The sequence below is a fragment of the Equus asinus genome, chromosome 15, assembly GCF_041296235.1.
Source record: "Equus asinus isolate D_3611 breed Donkey chromosome 15, EquAss-T2T_v2, whole genome shotgun sequence".
NCBI classification, from domain to species: Eukaryota; Metazoa; Chordata; class Mammalia; order Perissodactyla; family Equidae; genus Equus; species Equus asinus.
The window spans coordinates 42190809-42208599 of record NC_091804.1 but is presented as its reverse complement, the minus strand read 5'-3'; the positions used below and the strand labels follow the sequence as shown (position 1 = coordinate 42208599).

The 17791-nt window shown below is 44.4% G+C and overlaps 1 protein-coding gene across 6 annotated transcripts in view; it reads left to right on the top strand.

The window, feature by feature from the left end:
* Positions 1 to 17791, top strand: part of ZNF217 (zinc finger protein 217) — a 38195-nt gene that overhangs the window by 10088 nt on the left and 10316 nt on the right. The window contains exons 3-4 of one of the 6 annotated variants that reach the window (XM_044748009.2): positions 203 to 296; positions 14447 to 16211. In XM_044748009.2, coding sequence (XP_044603944.2) covers positions 14819 to 16211 — 1393 coding nt within the window. In that variant the 5' untranslated portion in view covers positions 203 to 296; positions 14447 to 14818. Of the gene's footprint in view, positions 1 to 196; positions 297 to 3536; positions 3752 to 3969; positions 4107 to 5114; positions 5321 to 14446; positions 16212 to 17791 lie in introns of those variants that run through there. The other 5 variants (XM_070486150.1, XM_044748007.2, XM_044748005.2 and 2 more) reach the window with 5 other exon arrangements.

Below are 17791 nucleotides of genomic sequence, written 5' to 3'. Positions count from 1 at the left end.
GAAGACATAAGTAAGTGTGCTTGAAGAGGGGGGAGGGCACCATCAAAACTTGCCAATGGGACAAACGCAGTTAAAATAAACGGTGTTCTTGGCACATTATCAAGATTGATTGATTTAATCAAGTCGGGATTGTATCTAAACCTCTATTTAAATTGAGCCTTATTCTTGGCCCCTCCCTTTTTGGTTTGCTTGTAAAAACCAGCAAGCCCATCTCTTCCAGTATTGTTTCGAGCCAGGTGGACTGGCAAGCTCAGAGAGAGTCTCCAGGTTCCAGAGACTGCCTCCACTTCTGAAAGGTAATTTCTGCTATTTATTTTTATCCTAGATTAGTCTATGTTTTATAGCGGGTTTAAATTGTGAGATGAATTGAGTGGGATCAAGAAACTGAATAGAAAAGAGAAGTGTGGGGTTTCCTGGAGTTGTTGGAGCTCCCTACTTAATTTAGTGCATTCAGTCGTGTTAAAAGGGCCCCTCCCGGTGGCTTCTCAAATGTCCTTTGTAGTTTGCAAAAGCTGGCAGGTTTGCCTAACTTTTCAATTTTCTTTTCCTGCTAACTCCTCACTGCAGTTTTTCAGGTTTTCTTGCTCTGAACACTGACTTCTTTTAAGGCGAGTATCTATGTTGGCTTTAGTTCAGCTCCAGGGACTTCCATACGGTTTCCAAATCGTTTTTCTGTAATAGTTCCACAGTAAAATAAATACTTGCGAAATAAGAAGATCGTATTGCATTCTGTTCTTCTAATTAAGGCTAAGTCTCAAAAGATGACTCCAATAAATGTTAAAGATAGCAAATGAGAAGGGTTTTTTTGTTTTGTTATGAGATCTGACACTGCTGTGGCAGGCAGGATCTGGAGAGAAAGTCAGAAGTTAGCTAAACGAAGAGGTCTCATCTCACTAGGATTAAATCAGAGATAATGGTATGATTTTTATAAGCGTTCACTGGGAAACGCATCTTAAGGAGGGCTGGTCTGTTTGGATAATTGTGGAAATGAGGTGTAGCTGATGTTTGTCACATTAAAAAGAGGTGAAGTGGGGCTTTTTCGCCCTTTCCCGGAGTAACATATGTAGAGCCTGAGCTCACATTTGAAGGGACATTTCGGGTTCCATTCTTTCTTTGTGTCGCCTGCGCCTCTGCAGCACCTGACTCCTTGAGAGAGAGTCTAGCTAGGGGGTGATGGCAAAACAGGATTGCACGTGGGTGGAGCTAAGTATATGTAGATCAACGTTCGATTTTCAATTTTCATTTCCTACAATAATAATGAGTTCTTAGCTTTTACTACAAAACCAAATCTTCCTAGTGTTCTCTTGTTACTTTTGAAGTTTCCATTTTTAATTGTTTTAACTATACATGCTTTCCAAATAAATCTTAAGTATGAGCCTCTACATTCAGAGGGGAGAACGTGTCTCAGAGAAGCCTTACAGCAAATTCAGATCACTCTGTGTCCATTTAAAAACGCAGTATGTGTTTGCAACCCAGCGCTCAGTCACTGGCAGAATTTTGCAACGATTTCCCAGTTTTGTTGGCTCGTCTCCAGGAATAAGGTTCTTTGTAATTTCTTTGCTCAGACACAGGGATCATAGATAAAACTCTTAGCAGATAGATCAGTTAATACAGTTATCTTTCAATTTGAAAAGCTACAACATAATAAGGGTTTTTTGGGGGGGGGAGAGAAACAGTGACTAACAAACCATATGATGCTATTATGCTAACAAAGTGGTAGCTTTGTGAAGGCATAGAGAAAAGCACAACCGTCTTTGCTCAGAAAATAATTCCGTAGCAACAAGGTCTGAGAGCCAGGAGCCTCATTGTTCTTAGTGAAACGATTATTTGTCAAAACATTTGATTGTTTCCCTATTCCTACTGAAAAGTTTGGACTTTTCTTTTTGCTCAATTTTGACACTAGGATTTTTAACTATCGGTGCTATTGTGTTTACAGCATTCAAGGTTTCAGAGTTCAAAGGTTATCCATTAACATGTAGAGTGAGACTACACTTGTGTTAAGACTCAACCTGGTTCCGCTTGTGCATAGTTTCTTTGTTTTGTAGCCATACTCCAAGCCATTTGTTTTGATAAGTTAAATGAAGTTACTTGTTTATGAAGAGCATGTTTTTGGACTGTGTTTTAGGATGTGACTATTTATAAGGCTTTAAAAAATATTTTAAACAAAGGCATTCATTTTAACTTGAGAAAAGGAAACCCAGTCCTAGAAGTGATCAATATCAGTGTGCTTGAGTGAGAAAAAAAGAATTCTGGCCTAAGAGTCTACTTCTGGCACTGCTAATTAATTAAGTGTGGGTAAGTAATTGGTTCACTTCCTTTTAAAAAAGACTAACCAGACCATATGTGGGGTTAGTAGTTATATACAAAATGACAGCAAAACATCACACTTGGCAAACTCTTCCCCTTTGCTAAGAAGCTGTCTTGCAAGTTACATTTCCTATTTATTAAGGATTGCATTGCTCACGAGCGGAGCGTTTATGTAGTGCTTTCCCCCAATTCCCGACTCATTAAATATATACTTTAAGTGCCTTTCTTGGTATGTTTTAAGTTTTTCCATTTTGGAATCACCAAAGGCCAATAAAACAAATACTTGGCTGTTTTGTTTGTGGTGACTTGCATAGCACCGTTTATATTTGCATTCGTTTGCATCTTGGGGCAGAAAACTTGTGGATGTGATTGTTGCTTCTTTGGTCCCTCCTTGGCGCATACTTAAAATGGGGAAATATCACAGGGTTTCCGAATCATAACCCTTTCTTTTTTTGTGAGCAAGGAAAAGAACAGTTGGGAAACTAAATGAGTTGGGCGTGGGGCAGAGGGGGCAATGCTAGTTTCTTTTTTTTTTTTTTTGTCCCCGGTTTAAGTCCGTTTCATCCGCGTGGATTTCTATCAAAGCCAAGTGGATTCTTGGAACCTAGGCCAAGTTTAGAAATCTCAAGTTATCGTAGCAGCGCAAGCCCAGCCCTTTGAGAAAAACAACAAATATTAAAGGATAGCTTTATGGAGACACTAATTAAAAAAATTTTAATCATCTTATCTCATCGGCCTTCCTCACACTTGAAGGAAATCTGAAAAAATGTTGTTTGTGCACGGCTGCCTTCTAACCTACCCAAACGGGGGTAAAACCTTTTTGTTTGTTGGAAATTCTGGATGATCCAGGAGTTCTGGCTCCCAGCCCCTCCCCTCGCCCGGGCACACCTTGCAAGGAGGGGGAGGCGGCGAGGCAGAGGCCTGGATCTGCGCCTGCGCGCCGCCCTCGTGGCCCCCTCCCCGCGTACCTGTCACTGGAACGGCCGGGGCGCGCGCGGGCCACGTTAAGCCGGATGGCGGGAGGCGGGGGGTGCGGGGGCGGTGAGAGGCGCGCGCGTGCGCGGGAGTCGCAAGGCGAGAGCACGGAGGGCGCGCGCTCGTCCGCTCGCTCGCGTCCCGGAGGCGGGGTCCGCGGCGGTGGGCGGGGCAGGGGCGCGCCTGCGCGGGTCACATGGGCGCGGGGCGGGGCCTCGGGGGGCGGGGCCGCACGGCCGGTGAAGGCAGGAGGCGGGGCGTCTCCGCGCCGCTGGGCCGAGGGAGGGCGCAACAGCTGCTCCCTGAGCACTTTCTGACCCAACAGTCCCCCTGCGCCGGACGCGCCGCGCCCCTGCGGCTCTAGGGACCCCCCGCGCCTGCACTGTCCCCGCGCGGACGAGTAGGGGGCGCCCGCGCCTTTGCCCCCCGTGCGCACCCCCGCCCCGCTCACCTTAGCCCCGCGCCCGAGGTGAGCCCGGCCCCCAAATCCTCCGGGCGGGGGCGGGGGTGGGGAGGGGTGAGGGGCGCTCCTCTTGGGGGGGGGGGTCTTCAAGGCGCGAGGCCCTGAGGCGCCCCGGGGCATGGCTTCGCTCCTGGCCCCGTGGCCCCCGTCCCTTTTGGGGGGCCGGTGCGAGCGCGGAATCGGGAGGTGTCCGCACAAAAGGCCGAGAGAAACTCCCCGTCGCCTCCCCTCCCTCCGCCTTCCCCGCCCCCTCCCCTCCTCGCCTGCTCCCTCCTCATTCAAACCCCGGCTCGCTCGTGTGGTGTCAGTTCAGTCCCGGCCGCCGCCGAGCGAGGAAATGGCCGAGGAGCCGGAGCCGCAGGTAAAGGGGGCGCGCCCCCGCCCGCGCCGGGCCCCAGGGGGCGCCCCGCCTCGCCCCTCCCGAGGCCCCCCGCGCCCGCCCCGAGTCTCCGGCGCGGTACCTCGCCCTCTCCCCGGGCGATCCCCGCCCGCCGGCCGCCCCCCCCCCCCGTCCCCACTCTGTTCCGCTCCTCTCGGGCGCCCCCTCCCCACCCTCTGCAGGGCCATTCCGCCCGCGAGGAGGTGCCGGGCGAGCCCCGGTGTGCACAGTGTTGTACCATCACACTCACTCCTGGAGCAGTCAGGATGGCCGGGGGCGGGGAGTCCCCTCCTCTGGCTCGGCAGCGGGGGGCCGGCCGGAGGGAGCCCGGGGGCTGCGGGGGTGGGGGGCTGTTCCTGAAAAGTTGGTGGCTCTGCCGGGCAGGTCCCCCAGTCTGCGGTGTCGGCCGTGGGGGGCGGGCGGAGGGGAGGGGACCGGCGCGAGGTCCCCTGCGATGGCCCGGGAGGGGCCAGGGCAAGTTGGAAACAGCCAAAACAATGCGTCCTAACAGGCGTCCCCCGCAAACAATGGCCGGGACCGTCCACACGGGCCGGCCGGAGGGCGCGTCCATAGGGGTCAAGGGAGGGGATTGGCCTCGCCGCGGACCCCGACTCACACCCGGGGAGCCCCCCGGGCGCCCCCAAATCCATCCCCCGGAGCCCCGGTCTTCTGCCCATCCCTGAGCAGGCGGTGCACGGGGCTGCGTTTCCTGGATGTGTGTGATAAGGTTTTTTTTTTTCCACCTTTTAATTTTCAAGATTTTTTTTTTGAAACTTTGTAAATAACCGCTAAACGCTTGAAGAATATCTTTATAACTCTCAGCTCTAGTGGGAGACCCGGAGCCAGCTGGAAGCACAACTAGCTCTATAAAGGGCAGGAGGGATTGAAATGTTAGCCTAAAAGTGTTTCTTTCTTTTTTTTAAAAGGGAAGTTTCTCCCAGGAGGCGCTGAGTGGCGAAACCGCGCAGTTTCAGATGTAGAGCCCTCTTCACTTTTGATTTGCCCCAAAATGCGGGCGGCACGGGATGGGGCGGGGAGGGCGCTGCTGGGGCCCGGGAGGCAGGATTTGGGGCGGCCTGGGCGGTGCTGCTCCGAGGGGGCAGACCTGGCCTGTGGGGTGCGCGGCCGGTACCTGCGCCCTGGGGATCGGGACAGGCGTTCCGTCCCGGATTGGAACCCACATTTTAGGATTCAGGGTAGGGCCACCGAGGACGGAAAGCCGCATTCTTGGGCGGGTGGGGTGGGGGTGGGGGTGGGGTGGGCAGGCGGGGAATTTTCCCACAAGGTTTAGTTCCAGAAGCAGGAAAGAGCCACCAGTGGCCATTTCTGGGACCCCGGTAGCCAGTTCAAACTCGGAGCAGCAGAAACTTTTCTTTTCTTTTTTTTTCTCTTGGTTTGTTTTGTTTTGTTTTCCAAGAAAAGGATAGCCCCTTCACAGTTGAAGGCAATGGTCTGTTCCCCTTTGAAATTCCTTGAGCCTCAATTTATCTTTCCGAATCAGCCTATAGGGCTTGAAGCGTCGAACATTCCTAAACGTGTATTAAATAGATGGCGGTTGCAGTGGTCCTTTGGTCAGTTTGGGGTCGTGTGGTATTGACCATGTACATACTACAGCCTAGCTGGGTTTCTAGACCGTTTGGAACCATTAAGCTGTATGTTTTAAGAAGCCTCGGTCTGATTTAGTTCAGGTTGATTCAATTATGTCTTCATCGCTTCTGAGTTGGTTGAATGAGTTGACATGAGATTAAGCTCAACAAAAGAGCAGGCCGGGTACCCACAGCTGCCGGCCAGGCCTGGCGGCTAGGTAGGGGTCTTGGGCCTTTCACCTTCTCTTGTATGTGTCAAGAAGGACACTGAAAATGTTTTCTTACTGTACTCCCCCCCCCCCGATGGATGGATTGCCTTGGTTAATAACAAATAAGACTTAAAATACTAAATTTTATCATACTTTGAGAATGAGTAATAGATCTAGAGTTTCTAAAAATTCTTCAGTGTCTGTAGTGACAAGTGTAGAGTAATAACCTAATTACTTTTTGTCTGAAGAATCTAACAGTCAAACCACTAGTTTGTGCTTGCTTAGTTAATGTGTGCTAAGAACTTTTAAGGTGTGTCCTTAATGGTAGATGACTTTTTCTGAGAAGTCCTGTTTATTTTAGATACTGTTTTGTTCAGTATTCCAAAGACTCTAGCCGTGTGTGTTTTTTTAATCCTGGTGTTTTAGTCGAAGGCACCCCCCCCCCATTGCTGCCATTTTTAAGCAGTTATGTAAGTATGAAATTCAAGAGGCAGTGACTTATTTAAAAATCCCAAAGTCAGTAGCTACCAGACAAATTGATAGTTTGTTTGGCTTGTTGGAATAGGGTTAATCATCTGATTGTGTGGAATTTGAATGATTTGATGCGAGGAGAAAGGCCGCTCCTTCAGGACTGCACATTGATTTACATGCTGGAGGAGGAAGTAGAGGAAAAGATTATGACTTTTCTGGGGAAAGAACACATACTTTTCTTCTGTGTCCACTTCTTTTAGTCCTTCCATCTTCACAGTGCCTTCTAACACTCTGCAGTCTGACCTTGGCTGTTTTTTATAACTTGTGAGATCGAAGTTTAGCAGTTGTCTTGGGTTCATATTATTCCCTTTCACTTCTTAATCAAAAAAAGGAACTAATACACCGGTTGGATAAAATTTGTTGAAAATATTTCCCCCCTTCACCCTGAAGGATCTGTTTTGATTATAACTTGATTTTTTTCTTCCCCCAGGTAGTAGGGGACTAAGAGAGGGCTGGAGGGTTTGGCTTTGCCTTGCTTTTAAGGTGGAGGTGCATTTGCATTCTCTTTGTGATCCTCCATTTTTGGCAGTGAAACCTCAGGGAGGAATCGCAGCCCGTGTGTGCTTCCAGTGGTCCTTTCAAAGAGGAAATCTGAAAATAAGACTTAATCATCAAGTCACTTACAAACTGATGAAATAATTAAGGAATATAATGGCCTGGCGAGGACTGAGTCCCTCCGCCTCCTCACTTCAGATAAATGCTAATCACTTTTCTCTCTCTTAACAGCATTTATGATGAAATGGCATGTTTCTGCCACAGCAGGGAGGCCTTTCCCCAGCCCCAGAGCACTCTTCATTCTGAATCGCTTGATTAGAGCCTCAGGGGTCCCCAAAGATGTGCTGTTTTCCCACTTTATAAAATTACATTCTTTTCTCACAGTTGTCGCAAACATGATATTGGTTGATAAGAACTTTCGAGTAGTTTTAATGACTCTTGACTGCCTATAAGCTACTACTTTAAAAAAAAGATGTACTTTTATCTGACTCTCTTAGGACCATGAATGGTTGCACCTTTTTTTATGTTTTACATGAAGCTTTGTTTCCATTTGCTCAACAAAATTTTCGGTTCAGATTGTTCCGTCTCGTGTATGCCAGTATGGCCTGTGTGTTAGGGTTTTTGAGGTTACTGGATGTGACTTATTTTAAATGGTTCATTCCTAATTTCCTATTTCAGTTTAATCTTAATAAATGCTTAATAAATAGCAGTATACTTAATAAATGAATTGGAAGATGAAGCCAAAGTACTGAGCAATGGCTGTATATTTTCAAGCTTTAGAATTACAGAGTAGGAATGAAAAATATGAGACAGTTGTAGAAACTGATGAGTATTCCAGTAGCATAAAATAAATGTAATGAGGTTTTTAAAGTAAATGACTACAATTGGAGGATGTAGAATAGTTTTCAAATTAACTGAGGTATTACAAAATAAAAACCTAGAAGGTGTTTACCGAACAGCTCCTGAATTGGAATTAAAGGACTCCTAATCATATTAAATATTCTAAATAGGGAAGAGGTTAGTTACAGCTTGTAAATTGGCCTCGTGACAGTGGAGGAGTCTTGGTTTGTACACCTCATCTCCAGATTTTGGGGGGAGGGGTGTTGAGTTTAAATGCACATGGAAGAAAGAATGAATTACACAAAGACAGCAGGAAATTTCTTAAATTCTGGCGAGGGAAACTTGATCATTGTAACTTAATGGCCTCATTTTGGGCACAATATAAAAACTTTCCTGAAATGCTGGCTTTTAGGAATAAGGTGATTTGGGTTCTTTTTTCCAACTGATAATATAGTTAGGCAAATTTGCAGTGGTATGTGGGGCAAAGGATTTTGAATTGAGACCAGGAGGGCAGATAGAAATCTGACTTTGAGGAAGTGGGGGGACTGGGCCATTCTTTCCTAAAATTTGCAGCTCGTGATGAGCAAACTCAATTCTTGTATAAATCTGTCTTCCAGATAAATCCAGGGCAGCCCCTGTCAGCCAGCTGCCACCACAAATTGCTCTTTTATGCTTACCATTGGAATGCTCATTAAAAAACTTTACATTTGAACACTTGTTGGCTGACTGTTCTTAACATCCCCATTACTTCCTGTCCCGTGTAACAACATTACTGAGTTACTGGAAATTTGGGGCCAGTTTGGTAATTTTATGATAAAGTTGAGAAATAAAATTACTAAACCTGAAAAGACAGCTGAGTAAGTTGTATGAGGGAATTAGTGTAATTCCTTAGCCTTTGTTCTTAAGCTTTACCAAAGTTGTTCTTGACCTACACATTCCTCCATTTCGTATAGAAAAGCTGCCCTGGAGTGAGATGCTGGTGTTTTGATGGGTGTGTGTGGTGTTTTGTGTGTCGGTGTTCATTAGTTTCTAGTGTCAGGAAACTGTCTGAATTTAAAACATAGTTATATGGACTGGAGATGGAGAGTCCAGGTATGTTTTGTTCTTGAATCAGCATTAGGAGAAATACTTATTTTTATTTTTCCTGACTGTATCAAATCAGGGTAACTTCAAAACAGTTGAGTTATACCAGAATTTTTTTTTTGAGCCAATGGATACATTTTTTTTCAGTTCAGTATAGAAATCTACTGAATAGTGATTTTTAATGTGTTAGTTGAAAGGAGACTTTTTCCCCTCAATTTTGAAAGCAAACAGGTGACTTGAAAAGGCCAGCCGTACAACTTTAGTATTTACTCAACACAGCGAAGGGGAGAGGGTATTTGAATGTGGCTAAGGAAGGACCTCTGCCTTCACAGGCGTTGCCCATGTTTCTATTTAATCTGAAGTGAGTTAAGTTGGGCCTAATTAAGAACACTCATCGTTTGGCCTTGTGGAAAAAGAGGTGTAGGTGAGTAGGGCAGTGACGTTTAATGGTTATAGTTATTTGTATATCTATATCTATACAGTTATTTGTGTGTGCATAGACACATTCAGTGTTTTCTTTGTAGAGAGTTAAAGAATACCCATAAGGATAGAACAGTTTTTTAGTTTGCTGAAATCTTTATTTCTCTCTCTTTCTCTCTGAAGTTAGTCCTGTCTAAAATCCTTTCAAAATATTTAAGGTAGTACTGGCTAAGCAGTAATATTAGAAATTCATGGATAGAATGCTTGATCTTGCTTAATTAAGATTCTTTTTTAATTCATTTCCCTTAAATAGTTCTCTTTTCAGGGTAAGATGAAAATTTTAAAAGCCAGTGTACAGGCCACCGTGTCTGTTAATATTGATTCTAATATTGAAACTGAAGCTAATATGTGGTGCCTTAAGTTCACAGTAAGATCCTTTAACTGACCTGGTCTGATTTGGAATGAATCAGGCAGAGTTTTTAATCATGACACTCAAATATGCTCATAGGGTTGTATTTTTATGGTGCTTTGGTCTCTTGTCCTTTTAGAACTGAGCACTTACATACAGTTTCAAGAAAATAAGACTCTTGTCCTGTAAGGATCTTCCCAAACTGCCTTTGAATGATCATTTGTTTTTGAAGAGTTGAAGTTGTGTTACTGACTGTAAATTTTAATCTTTGTGTTTCACTGAACTTTTCAGCATCTTTCCACAGCTCTATCAGGAAACTTGTGTTGCCTATTTAGCTCCTGGGCATGAGCTTGGTGATTTCCTTGAAGTGGTGTTGAAGGGTTTAAAGTTACGGGTTTTGATTCCTACTGTAGATTACCATGTAGAGTTCTCTTCACTTGTCAGATGAAGGAAAAAACAGTTTGTGTGAAATATAGAAGGAAAATTTATAGAAAAACTGTTAGGTTTCCTCCTCGGTCTTGGAGATAAATTTGCAGTTTAAAGGATGCACGTGAGTTGCCCATAGGCCGGCAGTTTAGGTTGGATGTTTTAATGATCATTTATTTCAACGCTTAAGTGACTTGGGGAAAAAGTAGATTTGCAGGAATGCTACACATTACTTGGCTATAAATAGAATTTTTATGGGTTTTTGACAGTTTTTGAGGACTTTGAATCCCTTATCACTCCATACTATGGTAATAAATTTTCCGTATCAAGAGATGTGAGATAACCTGTTCAGCTCAAGTAGAGAGGTGCTGTCTCTAGGTTAACTGTTCGAGTCCATCTGTACATACAGAGCAGTCTTTCCAGGTTACGGCCATTGTCAGCAAGGGGTCCTTGCCTCTCATTTGGTGTGCTTAAGCACAGACTATTGTGCTTTTCCCTAAGCATTGTAAAATGTGTAATATTTGCTCATTTCAAGATTTACAGGTAGTGGCGGAATTCACGGTAGCTTTAGTCACAAACGAATGTCTACTTTTTTTCAAAAACAAGAAATGGCCTCAAGAACATCAGACTCACACTTCAGATGGTTATAGCAATATGATTCCTACTTTTTTTTTTCCAAAGATTATATTGTGGTAAATTAAAAAAAACCAGTCTCTACTTAAAGTAATCACAATATAAATGAAGCCCTAGTATTTTCTTAAAATAGAAGATTGTACCAAATAACCTGTTGCCTTAGGTGCCTTGGGGTGTATGGCTGAAGCTTAAGTGCTCTTGTTTACCTGAGTAAAGGTTTAATTTTTTTTAGACATTGAAAAAACATTTTTGCAAAGTGCCTTTCGGGAAACTGTGTGTGTTCAGAGGCTCACTTTTCTGCAAACTAAAAGCACTTAGACTGTAGGTGTTGGATTATCATGTCCTCCTCCTTTCCCCCTTCACTTCTTTGTCAAGACGTGTACGTTATCAGCAGTGCCTTCGGTGTCCTGTCGGTCTCGTGTGCACTGCGCCTAGAAGTCTGAAGGTTCGGGGGAGGCTGTGTGCGCGTGTGCACACTTCACTCGATTGGAATGGTGACTTGTTATCAGTAATTAGAATGTCTATTTTCTGTAAGTTCTGTTATTAAAGTCTTTATTATTACAATCACTCTAAAGATTTTTGATTTTTGTTTAGCAGATTGTTTTTAAGCAATGCAGTTAGTGATTTATAGTATAAGGAAGTCTTTAGTCTACATCCATTCTAGTTTCTAAGGCAAGAGTTGAGGGCCTTGCTAGCAGAGATTTTCTAGCAGGCCCGCATTTTTGTTTTGTTGAGTCAATAAGGAGAGTGGTTATAAATCCAAGGGATGCAGTTTTCCTGTGCTGGTCACCTTTATGGTATGATTAAATATGATTCATTTTTTTATTACACGCTTGAAATTGCAGAGAATGGTAGTTAGATGGCAGCCATAGATAGCCATGTAGAAGTTTTGATGAAAATCCAAGTTAATTTTAATACCAGATCAGTTATGGTTGGTGACTGTGGCCAGAGATATGCATGCTGATTCTACACCTGTACTAGTTGTTGAGTATTTGTGTGTGTATTCACCAGGTGTTTATTGACGGCCAGCCCTGTGCTAGGGACCCGTTTAGGCACTAGGGGGCAGTGGTGAGCCAGGCTGACAGCGTCTCTGCTCCTAGGATCTGACTAGGGTTTTCATCTCTTTTGGATGAGTAGTAATGACTGCTGTGACCCGAGGTAGTCTCGTGCTCAGGACAGTTGGGCACAGTTAACGGCTGCCAGAATCTGTCCCAGAAGCTTCCCTACAGGAAGAAACACTTTGCTTTGGCCTGGGAGGGTGGTCTTCCCCATCTGTCCACGCAGGAAGACTCCTGGCCTGGGACATGCTTCTCCTCATCTTCGGGCCTCCATCCTAGTCACTCTCCTGGGCAAAACTGAAGCTCTTTTTTCTCCTAAGATGATTTCCCACTGTGCCCCCTTTACCAATCCTTTGGGTCTCGGGTTCGAAGCTGATGGTGTATTAACTCAGATACTGGAACATTTCAGAGCTAAAAATTGAAGCGAAACTTTCTAAGACGGGCGTTTCTGTACAGGTTGTTCCTCTGGGTGGGAAATAACAGGGATGTCCCCACATCATGTTTCTAATCCAGAGATTGAGTTTAGGGTTAGTGTTTTCTTGGGAAAGATTATTTATGGAAAAGTCGACTTCTCCCAAATTTAAGAATGTCACAGACTAGTCAAATTTCTAATAATAATAATGAAGTCTGGCAAAGGGGGGGACTAATTTTGATTTTGCCAAATTGGGGCATTAAAAAAACCCCCTCTATTTGCTATTGCTACTCTTTCATTTTTTAAAAAAAGGGTATTTTGGCACCAAAAAGTAGAAAGGACTTCAAATGAAGGACAAACTTTATTCAAATTGAAATTAACCCATGTGGCTTTGTGTCGAATTCATTGAGTTGTTTCCCTATTTCTCATTTAGCTGTTGGCCAGTGAAAACAGGGCTGTCAGAGTTTAACTGCTTTTCCAGAATATTTGCTGTTAATTCTTCAGTTAAAATATTACCCAGGACACTGGCATTCAGTAAATATTTGTTGAGTGAGTGAATGACTACATAGAAACCTAAATTATCAGTCACATATCCAAATATCATTTATTATCTTGATTAGCATAGTCGTTAAATGTTCTTTTGAGTATGTCTATCCATAAATCTACCCCCGGAACCAGAGAATTTTGGAACATTGAGGGCGATCCTGTAATTCTACTGTCTGCATTAAGGTGATAGAGAAAGGGGAGGTGTGTGCTGGCGACTTTAAGGTTGTGCCTTAGTCTAGTCGGGACTAGAACTCCGGTCGCTGGAGAGTGTTCCATTATGTCCCACCAAGCTGGTAGGCAGCCCATGTGTTTACCCTCCATTGTGACTGCCACAAAAGACTAAGACATTAAGATAAAACACCTCAGTACCTTCTTTCTTTACCCTAATCTTTGATCTGCAGTTTTATTTAGAAAAGCTTAAAGATCTAGTTTTTCAAAACTACAGATAACAAGTAGTATGAGAATTTTCTTTTTTCGTAAGTGTAAAGAAGGGGAAGAAAATGTTTCCCCCTCCTCTCTGAGCCTGCAGGCCCTTGCTCTTTGAGGAAGTGGAGAGAAGGAAAGTAAAGCAGTGTGTTTTTTAACGTTGACTGTGGTGGGAGTGGTTTGCCTGTCTTTTTGTTTTCTTGGGTGGAATTAACTGACTTCAGTTAAAGGAGTTGGGACTGTTTAGAAACAATTCCTAGGCTTGCCATAGAGGTGGCGGGTACTGGCTTCAGAGGTTAATTCTTCTCCGAGTGAAAATTAGCTTCTAAATCAGAGCCTGCAGAGCTAAATAAAGTAATCCATTTTTCACCTGGCCAAGGCATAATGTGAAAGGTGGATTAAAAAATGAGGGGGTCCATTTTCTGATTAAAGACTCAGCCGTGTTGAATCAGCTGTGTTGCAGATTGTATTTCAGACGTGTGCATTCACAAGTGAATTGTGTCTGTACTTCCTTATTTATTGCTTGGACAAGGAAGGCCCTACTCAACGTTTGTCAAAGGCAGAAAGTTGTTAGAAGAACACTGAAATTTGGGCAGTGGATGGAGGTTTAGAATATCCAGTGAACCAACATATATCAGGGTTCCCCTCAGCCAAGCTGAGCGCCCGTTCTGTGGCGGTCTGTATTTCCTGAACCAGGAGAGGTTCCTGTTTTTGTGTGCTTACGTTGTTGACCTGTGTGTGTGTGTGTGTGTGTAATCTTCAAGTGTGCTTTTAGGCATTTGTGTTTCTTGTGTGTTTGTTTGTATATAAGAAGTTTGAAGCTCTGGCTTTTAAAATTTTACCTGAAGTGCTTTGTCATCTTATTTTTAACAATTCTTTTAGTCTCTAGCTTTGTAGAGGCTGTTTATAAGGATACATGTGTGCATTTTAGTAGGCATTTAAAACATACTCATCTGAATTTAACAATTTGTGTCCTGAAACTTGACATTTTAGATTTAAATCATTAAAGCGGCATGTTTGAAGTTTCTCGACTGGATGAAATTCTGGTGATTTGCGAAGTGTACTGATCGGATAAAATGCTCATGATTTCATTAACGCGTGTTTAACAGGACGCACCTTATTAGTTAAAAGTGAAGCAGTTGCATTAAGTTCCTTCTCTGCTCCATGGAAAAGCCCACTGTGAGTCATCTGCCCCAGCCTTCTGTCTCCTCTGACTGGCTAACGGTTGCTATTTTTTCCCTCCTCTAGGTTTTGGAAATCCCTTGTCTCCAGGTTGCTGGAATTGACTTCTTGCTCAACTGAATCACTCGCTCAATGGAGACAAAGAGAACTAATGCTTTGTGCTGACTCATGTTTGAATCAAAGCCTTGAGGAGTCTGTCCGCTTTGTGGAAAGAACCAGTGATCGTCTCTATCACTGAGCTTCCTAAGACTTCCGAGGAGAAGAAGTTGGAGGAATATACACTTTCTTTTGAACTTTTATAACAAATATTTGCTCTAGTTTTGAAGCCCAGGGCTGCTGGGGGTGTGAGTGACAAGTCTTACAAGTGGCCTTATTCCAACTCCAGAAATTCCTCAGCCGGATTCTTGTTTTATATACAATCCTTACGTGACAGGAAACATGCCAACTCAGTCCCTCTTAGTGTATATGGACGGACCAGAAGTTATTGGCAATTCTCTTGGCACCCAAATGGAGATCGATGATGCCGTGTCAATCAAAGGGACCGCGGTTGTTCCTTTCAGAGCTACCCAAGAGAAAAACGTAATCCAGATAGAAGGATATATGCCCTTGGACTGCATGTTTTGCAATCAGACCTTCACACATTCAGAAGACCTTAATAAACATGTCTTAGTGCAGCATCGGCCTATCCTTTGTGAACCGGCCGTTTTGCGTGTTGAAGCAGAGTATCTTAGCCCTCTTGATAAAAGTCAAGTGAGAACAGAAGCTCCAAAGGACAAGAATTGCAAAGAAAATGAAGAATTTAGCTGTGAAGTATGCGGGCAGACATTTAGAGTCGCTTTTGATGTTGAGATCCACATGAAGAAACATAAGGACTCTTTCACTTACGGGTGTAATGTGTGTGGAAGAAGATTCAAGGAGCCGTGGTTTCTTAAAAATCACATGCGAACACACACTGGCAAATCGGGGGCCAAGAGCAAACTGCAGCAGGGCTTGGAGAGTCCAGTCACAATCAACGAGGTCGTCCAGGAGCACGCAGCCGAGAGCATCTCATCGCCTTACAAAATCTGCATGGTTTGTGGCTTCCTATTTCCAAATAAAGAAAGTCTAATTGATCACAGGAAGATGCACACCAAAGAAACTGCTTCCGGTACCAGCAGTACACAAACAGACTCTCAGCAGGAGGGAAGGCCATCTCCGGGGGAAGAGTTCCTGCAGTTTTTTAACTTAAGACCAAAATCTCACCCCGAAACCATGAAGAAGCCCGCAAAATGGATACCTCAGCTCGATCCGTTTACCACCTATCAGGCTTGGCAGCTGGCCACCAAGGGAAAAGTTGCCGTTTGCCGAGAAGTGAAGGAACAGCCCGGGCAGGAAGGAAGCACTGACAACGACGACTCGTGTTCAGAAAAAGAAGAGCTCGGCGAAATTTGGAATGCGAGTAAAAGCCATTCTGAAGGTTCTGGAAAGTCCAAAACAAGTAAAAGTGGTTGTACAGGCCTCTCACAAGATAAGGAGAAGCCTAGACACTCTAACGGTGAAGTGCCTTCCGTGGATGCTGACCCCAAGTTAGCCAGTAACAAAGATAAGCCCACTCATTGCTTCGAATGTGGCAAAGCTTTCAGAACCTACCACCAGCTGGTCCTGCACTCCAGAGTACACAAGAAGGACAGGAGGGCGGATGCTGAGTCGCCAACCATGGCAGTCGATGGAAGGCAGCCTAGGACGTGTTCTCCAGACCTAACCACCACCCTGGATGAAAATGGAGCCATCGATCGTGAAGTTGGCTCTGAAGATGGATCTGAGGATGGACTTCCAGAAGGGCTCCATTTGGGTAAGCTGCTCCACCGCATGCCGTTCCCTCCTCTGCATCCCAGAGAAGGCGGGCAGGTTGGGGGGTTTGGAGAGCTGGGTTTGAGTCCAGGCTCTTCTGGGTACCACCCTGTGGTCAGTCAGTTAACCTCTCTGGGCTTAATTTTCTCATTTCTGTAACAATAGGGTTGAGTTAAAAGGCTTAAAGGTTTCTTCCTGTTCTGAAAATGCTGTGATTTTCTATTCTGCTAACAAAGGACACACATTATTTCAACTTACACATCAGTCTAAGGCAGTGCTTCTTAACTGAGATGGTTGTGCCCCCAGTGGACATTGGGCAATGTCGGAGATATTTAGGGTTGTCACAGCTGTGTGGGTGTGTGTGCTGCTGGCACCCAGTGGGTAGAGGCCAGGGATGCTGCTAAACATCCTACAGTGCACAGGACAGCCTCACCACAGAGAATGGTCCGGCCACAAATGTCAGTAGCATCAGGGTTGAGAGACCCTGGCCTTCAGTTAAGTTTTTCTGGCATTCCTGATCTTATCTATAAAAACAAAGTTACCCTTCTAGGCAATGAGCTTCCCTCTCTGTCAAGGCCCAGCTCTCATATATTTATTCCACATGGATTTTTAGTGGTCACAAGAGCTCCTGGGAGTGATTATCAACCAGAGCAAGAAATTACTGTTAGAGACACCCTCTGCTGCTGCCTTTTCCCCTGTCCTTTATGTCTGGGGGGCCGGTATTCATTAACAATTAGCTCAGTAACTAAGTCTGTGAAATAGAGGGAATGTGAACACACCAAAGATGTTAAGAAATCTCATTTGCTCAGTCAAATTTTTAAGGTACTCAGGGCTTTATAGGAAACGGAAGCCATCACTGAAGGCCTGTTGACATATTATTTCTTGAGTCACAGTTGGCATCATCTAGGGCAGAGGGTTCACGTCTTGCCCACCCTCACTTCAACCAGAGCTTCTCATATCTACTTAAGATTTTGTTTGAATAAAGGATTCTGCTGCTTGAAAACAGTTAACAAACCCCTGCTTCATCAACAAGTGAATGATGAGAATGTGAATTAGTCTTAGAGAAACATTATCATTTACAAAAGTGGTCTTCAGTTAAAACCAAGTACCTGCTCCTTTCATTGTAACTTGATTGTGTGTTGGTATCTTCTGAGAACTCTGTGTGACCAGATAACACAGTGGACTCTTCTCTTAAGCCAGTGCCCAGTTCTTTCTCTGATCATGTGATGGATATGAGAGTAGTAGTTTTCATATCAAATATTTAGAATGTTTTGTTTCCTGGGACACAGGAACCCTAGTGCTTAGCGAACTGCAATCTTCAGTTTTCAGAAGTCTAGAAAACACATTATGGTGTCCTAATGACATCATAAAAAAGGCTTTAAACACAGACCTCTAGTCTTCTAAGTGATTTCCTTTTAGTGTCAGGACTGTTCAGGGGCATAATGGGGAGATAATGAGGCCCAGGAGATGCCTCAGTGCCCTCCAAGAAATGGTCAGTCACATTCTGCCAGTAGGTGGTGTGGGCACAAGACTTGGTCACCAGGCACGTAGAATACCTGGTACGAGCTGGGAGCGCCAAGT